Raw genomic sequence first — 6,842 nt, 5'->3', positions numbered from 1 at the left:
CCCTAAACTCTGCTTTATTGTTATGAGTAAAGTTATTGTTGAACCATATTAGACAGGGGACATCATTACGGGTTTATTAACTTTATTTATTTAGTTGAATGATCTTACCCAAATATCGATGCAAACATTGGAGTAAGAAAGGTAAGAGAGCTGAGCTTTGTCAGGCTACCTGAAATCCGATCAGAAAAAGAACCTCAATTCTACAGGCAGAGAATATCGTCTTTGCAAATTATAGTGTGAATCTAGTGGAATGAGGTAGAACAAATTACTCTTCAAAGAGAGAAATTCTGACTAAAAGATCTTAAAAAAATAATGGTGCAAGTGAAAGGTTTGAAAATAAAATTACTGGAGTTCATGATGAAAATAAATGAAAACATAAATTCTATTAAAAAAAATTAGACCACACCTTTTGTTGCACTGTAGAAGTAAACACCATAGCTGATGGCACTTCCAAAAATGGATGTGTAAAAGAGTGCCAATGTATCATTTGTTGTGAACTCCATTAGACTCCCACTGACAGCATTTTCATGGTTAAGAATGGAGATTATAACCAGAGGTGCGCCACCAATAACCATGTGCTGCAACCAAACATACACAGAAGGGTTTATGGGCCCCTGACCTCTATGCATTCTTGAGATACTAAAACACTACAGCAAGTTCAGGTCTAAAAGCTAAGTATATAAATATTTTATGACTTCAAACAATGCATTGCTGAAGGTACCTATGAATAAAATAACCCACCCTCCTCTCAAGAATACGAAAGTAGACTACCCTGGTTTGTGTTTCCATATTACTCAAACCTCCTTTCAGTTTCATATTTTGCACACTACATTCTAACAGCACCTTATCACTATTGAACCACCATTTCTTTTTAACTATTCATCAGGTAAGTTGACGAAGATATGTATACTAACACCACCTTGTCACTAGTGAACCACTATTTCCTTTCACCCGAACTAACACCTCCTCGAGAAATGAAATAATCTAGAATATTTGTAGACAACCAAAAATATGGTTCAATTAACTTTAGCTCAATTGGTTATATGAACCCAAGAGGAGGGGGGAGAGGTATATCATTGATTAACAGTTCCAATCTAAGGGTAGTTTTGAAATGTGTTTTAATAAATAAAGCACCAAACGCAGAGAGCGAGGGTTGAAACTTTCTTCAACTATGAGTACATTTAATATCCCAATTTTAGATTTATACACTGAAGGTAAGCACGTTTAAAATAGAGATCAGAGTTTCGATGCTATAATAAACAATTCTAGGATAACCCAGGAAATAACATCAGTAATAAGCATTATCAAGTGAGTTGACATCGCGTACCCATCCAGTTGCCATAATAGGATCAGAGTACTTGGAAACCCAGCGCACCATGACTGTGCCAACTGCCATGCTCTGAGCTGCAAGAAGCATCCACCACTCCCCACTTTGCCATAATGAAAAGTTACTTCCATCAAAAACAAGTGAAGGTGCCTGGAGAATAAAGCTTAGGAAATAATATAAGCAAGAGAAGGGGTAATACAATAGGTCTTGACCAAACCTCTTTTACAAGCACATGAGAGGAAATTATGTTCTCCAAATCTGCCAAATATGAAAAACATAAAGGAACCTTACAAAAATCTAATTCTTTCACTATTTCATTATTACTAATGCAGATTATGAGAAAAGGAATTATTTCCCTACAAGATCTATTTCCAAGGACTTTGGTTTGAGCCTCAGTTCCCCACCTCACAACCCCACTAATTAGAAACAAGATCATATCTAGCTCAGATGATAACTTGCCAAACAGATTCATTTTCCATCGGAAATCTCCACAACCACTTCATTCAAAAATGCTAATTCAAAATTACCCACTGCAAGGCCTCCTCTATCCTGAGATCTAGTCAAAACCAACTTCATCAATGACGTTTCTTCCCTTCTTTGATTGTACTGATATAAGCCTCCATTCTTTTAGCAAAAAATGCTCTCTTCCTCCATCTAATCTCTTCTCCGCTTTTTGCACAAGTGTCCCAAAAAATGCTCTCTTGAATTTTCCCTAATGCAAGTCCCAAATATTTCATTGGCCATCCATCTGTGTCAAACTCAAACCTATTTGTCAAAATTCCAACCCACAGATTCTCACATATGTAATCATATGAATTGAACTTCACTAGCCCAGCCATAAAGAACAAATGCCCACTGTGCTTCACCCATTTTCTAATCAAAATTAAGCATCAGTGTTTTCCTCTGCATGCTGATTGGGCAGTGGCAAAATATGACAAGTAGCACATCATATTACTTGAAAGCAAAGTATGGGTTCATAACTACTAACACCGCTAGTTCATTCCCCTGAACAAAATAGACATTTGAAAGAAGGAAAAGAACAAACAGAAAAAATAAAAAATAGAAATTCATTATGCTAGCTTATTCAAGGATAAAAACAAAAAACAAAAGCATCAATTGGCTGTGTGTAGGAAAAGCTTAAGATAATTACTAGAACTAGCAATTCAGAGATGTTGTTCAATGATGCAATGTCAAATCCAAAATGCAGCAAAAAGAATTAAAAGAAGAAAATGGCAAAACATAAAACAAGCTTGAGAAGCATTTCCTGTAAACGAAAGTTGTGAATTCAGATGTAGTTCGTCCCCGCTTAAATTTCTGAATTCAAATTCGAAGGGGCAATAAGCAATAACTAGATCAATAGAAAACAGGAGATAGAATGAAAATGACAAAAAGAAAAAGTTTACCTCAAGAAGTAAAAGTCCAATGACACCAAGAACAAGGCCAGCAGCTCCAAGAAAGCCAATAGACTCGCCGAAGAACAAGGAAGCAAGTATAGCTACCGTCAAAGGTTGTGAATCAATTATAACCTACAAGTGCAGTGGCAGTAGATTCAGGCTACCAATTGGAGTTGGAGGATTAGAAATGCGTGTGTGCGTTGATTTAAACTGACAAACTTACACTGCCCAGACCAGCAGATGTCCGCTGCAAACCTTGAGCGAGAAACCCTTGGAAACAAGCGGCATCGACGAGGCCAAAAAGTGCAATCGATAGCCAGGCGATGAGGCCAGATGGAAAGGGGCGCCTTCGGGAGGAGGCAAAGGCAACGAGGAGAAGGCCGGCAGGGATTAGACGGAAGGCTGAGACGAAGAAAGGGCCCGTTCTTGGCAGAACCTCCTTCATGGCCACCATGGAGGTACCCCAAAAGAAGAAGGGAGAGACCAGTACTGCCCATTCTTGTACTTGCTGTATCAATTCCAAATCCAATCCAACGGTAGTCTGCTGTTGAGTTTCTTCGGAAGAGACCACGTGCTCTACGTCCTGGCCTGTCCCCACGCAATCGACGGCAGACGAAGACTGTGAATCTTGGAGTTCGGGGTCACCACTACCACTACCAAGGGTGCAATTGGCAATAAAATTATTGTTCGGGTCACTGCTTCGTCGTCTTCCATTACATTGAGAAACAGAAACAGGAAGGCAAGTCCAAGTGGAAGAACATGGGAGTGGAGGAGGACCGAGTGCGAGTGGTACATTACCTCGTCTTCTGATACCAGTAACCGAATGGCGGCTTGGCGACGCAATAGCAACGGAGACAGGGTAATAGCTGCCGCAGCGGCAGCAACAAAAGCCTGAGGCTGAGACTGAGGATAGCAGGCACCCCATCCCCATTAGTTGGTACCTCGTCCACTCAAATTGAAAATCATTTCATTCAGCGGAGGAGATATTCACTCACCAGTCACCAATATTTAGTGCTGTGCTGACCACACACGTCACCTCCACCTTGGTAAATATTTGGGGAAATTCTGCCCGATCTGTTTCTACTTTCGAGTTTCAATTTTGCGTCGCTATATTCTCTAAAAAGCATTCTTAAATGGAAATCTTTAAAAGTGAAATTATTTATAAATTTTTTGTAATCTCCCAGTTTAACGTTAATTGTCATGTTAATATTGTATTTAAAATATAAAGTAACAATGAGTCCAAAAAAAGTTTCATTTTTTAGAGAGTTCCGCTTCTTGTTATAACCAAAAGACTTATCGAAAATTTGGTTGGTCCAACCAATAAAGGCATGGGAGTCATAGGTGGAGAGTCCATTTTCTTGATAATGAAAACAGCCCTATAGCTCTTAGGACCAAGAAGAAGCGGCAAGAACCGAGCACAAAATATATAAACCATACTATGCTAAGTTTAGAAAAATGTCTTATACAAGATTAAAAATTGATTTTAGTCCCTAGACTATAATGTCAGCATATGCATTCAATTTCTTTTTTAATTTATTATTTTTAGTGTCCATAAATTAATGAAAAATACTGTAAGAAAATATTAGTTTTATTTGTTAACATTTTGTGCCACCAATTTATGGTAAGTATCTTATATAAGAAAATATTTTGATGGAGAATTTTCGATACACTCAAGTTTTGCATATTTTCTAAAGTGCCACTAATGTATTCTAGTATATTTAGGTTCAAACATATTGGTGCGCTAGTTTAGTATAATATGTTTAGTGTAACAACCCGTCCATAATTTTACGATTTTATTAATTTTAAAAGAGTGAATTGACGAGAATGCCCTACATGCAAGAATTTTGACTTTCGTTGACCATAGTTTTGAGGGACGTATGACCCATTCTTTTAGTGTATTTGGGTAATACTCGACAATACGAACACGTAGGAGCAAGCTAAATCGAATTTGGAACTAAAATGAAAATTCTACGGGACTACGAATGCGAAGGGTGGTTAGGTAATTTCACGTTTACGGAAGATATTTTTCTGTTTCGTCCTTTTGTGGTTTGGGCTATGTGCCCAGTGGGACCCACACCCCACTCTTTTCCCTTACTCCTGTTTTCCTTCTTCCATAACTCTCGGACTATTCTCCCTATTTCATTTTTCAAACCCTCTCAATTGTCATCCTTCTCCCTTCTTCCTCGACAAACACCGAGATGGTGTAAAGGCAACGCCACACATACCACCTCCTCGGCAAACTCCACCAGAACCACATGTGACTGTCATGACATTCTATCCCTCTGCCATTACCTCCGTCTCTCGTTTCTCCCTATCTCTGCAAGTGTAGAGAAAACACATCAACACCACCGCCATTTTTCAGAGCAAAACTTCACTGTGTAACCAAGGTGAGCCTCGAGAACCTCTTAGTTCCTTCTTATTTTGAAGTCTTGATGCTTTTTATAATCTTAGGGGGACGATCTAAGGCAAAAAAAACCCATGGAAGAACCCCCAGATTTTCTGGAAAACTAGAATCCGTGACCATTTGGCCACTTTCAGACCAATTTCCCGGCCAACACCGGCCACGACTGGGCTTCCAATAGGTATAGTCTTGTTCCCTACATTCCTAGCTTAAAATTGGCTTTTGAATCACTGAATTTGGTTAAGCATCGAGCTCGAAATGAGCTCTGGAAGTCGGTTGTTCAACCTGCAAATCTCCAGGCCTCGTGAGGAAGGTGCGTGCTAGCCAGCGTGTGGCTGCCTATGCAACCATCTTGTGGCGGCGCGTGCGGCGACGCATGGAGGAACTCGAGATTGCTCCTTAGGTTTCTCGACGTGCTAAACCCAAATCCGTCGTCCATTTTTCGAAATTCAACCATTTTAAAATAGTTTCTTTATTAGCCGTACTTTGTACAAAAATGCATATTTACGTTAGTTTGTTATATATTTACATAAATAATTTTGTTTCTAGATGAAACACGCTTCAAGGATCTTCGATGCCCACGAGGCGGGTTTGACTCGGCAACATGATTTGTGAGTGGATCTTTGCTTTTAAATATTATATATTTAATTAGGTTCCATATATACTTGATAAAGAATTTTCTACGTTATACCATGATTTGACTAACGTTTTAAGAATTAGCATACTGGCGGAATTTATGAAATTCTCATAAATTCTACAGGATGCACGTTTATGCATATTTTGATGTGACGCCATAAATATATTTACGATCACGTATATTATTATTTTATTATTGTGGATTACGAGATTTCTGTAGTATGATCATATTTATATTACTGCTCATCATGCATGTTGCACTGGTGTTTGTACTTGCCCTAGCCAGGGCCAGGCTTCACGTGTATGTTCACATCGCACCGTACGCTCACTTTGAATCCATTGTAGGTGTCAGTCTTGTTCTACATTGCTATAGGCAATTCGAATTGTATTTGACGCACTTAGCGCCAGTTTTCACGTGGTTGTAGTACTAAAGTGTAAATCATTATTACACTCAGCCATGCTCATGTCAGAATACCTCTGCATGAACTCGTGTATCAACATATGTCAATGAGCACTCGATATGATATGTTTGTGTATGCGAGATTATGTGATTACTGGACGTTAGAAGTTTATTTACGAAATATTGTGACGTATTGAATTCTTGAGATATTGTAGGCTACGATAAGCATTTTCATACTATACTTAGTATGTATATTTTGGAAACTATACTTGTTTTATGACAAGGGGTTATTACGTTTTGAAAAGATTTTTATAAAGCTTTATTTTTAGGCACACTCACCCTTGTTTTTCGTCCCTTCAGGATTTAGTGGCAGTGTTCATGTCGACGAGGATTTTTGGTAAACGCTGATATTGGAGACTACTCCCAATGCTATAATTCTTATTCTAATTTTATTGTACTTTACTTATGCTCTGACATCATGTGTGAAATGAATTCATTCCCGCTTACAAGCGCACTCTTTCATTTATGCACTTTCAGGATTAAATTTACTCACATTTTCCACATCATTACACTTCATAGCTTCATCACCCTCCTGGTGTCGGCCAGCACAGCTCGATTTGAAGTCCAAGTGGACATTTCAGATCGAGGCGTGTCATTTAGATACAAACATTTCGGTACACTAAT

At 38.6% G+C, this 6,842-nt stretch overlaps 1 protein-coding gene and 1 long non-coding RNA gene across 2 annotated transcripts in view; one reads left to right on the top strand and one right to left on the bottom strand.

The window, feature by feature from the left end:
• The window catches only part of LOC126590867 (WAT1-related protein At3g02690, chloroplastic), a 4,331-nt gene extending 624 nt beyond the window's left edge, over window positions 1-3,707 (bottom strand). Inside the window, exons 1-5 of the mRNA XM_050256381.1 lie at window positions 2,945-3,707; window positions 2,731-2,853; window positions 1,328-1,477; window positions 407-578; window positions 109-169 (exon numbers count right to left, since the gene is read on the bottom strand). Of these exons, the coding sequence (XP_050112338.1) occupies window positions 109-169; window positions 407-578; window positions 1,328-1,477; window positions 2,731-2,853; window positions 2,945-3,652 (1,214 nt within the window). The 5' untranslated portion in view covers window positions 3,653-3,707. The remainder of the gene's footprint in view (window positions 1-108; window positions 170-406; window positions 579-1,327; window positions 1,478-2,730; window positions 2,854-2,944) is intronic.
• A 1,207-nt stretch (window positions 3,708-4,914) lies between these two features.
• Window positions 4,915-6,607, top strand: LOC126591528 (uncharacterized). The gene is made up of 3 exons (XR_007612410.1): window positions 4,915-5,108; window positions 5,672-5,733; window positions 6,519-6,607. It is a non-coding gene; the product is annotated as an uncharacterized LOC126591528 (long non-coding RNA).
• Window positions 6,608-6,842: the final 235 nt, after the last annotated feature.

Source organism: Malus sylvestris, chromosome 11 (genome assembly GCF_916048215.2).
Source record: "Malus sylvestris chromosome 11, drMalSylv7.2, whole genome shotgun sequence".
NCBI lineage: Eukaryota > Viridiplantae > Streptophyta > Magnoliopsida > Rosales > Rosaceae > Malus > Malus sylvestris.
Note: the sequence above shows the minus strand (reverse complement) of the source record. Positions and strands in the feature narration are given on the sequence as shown.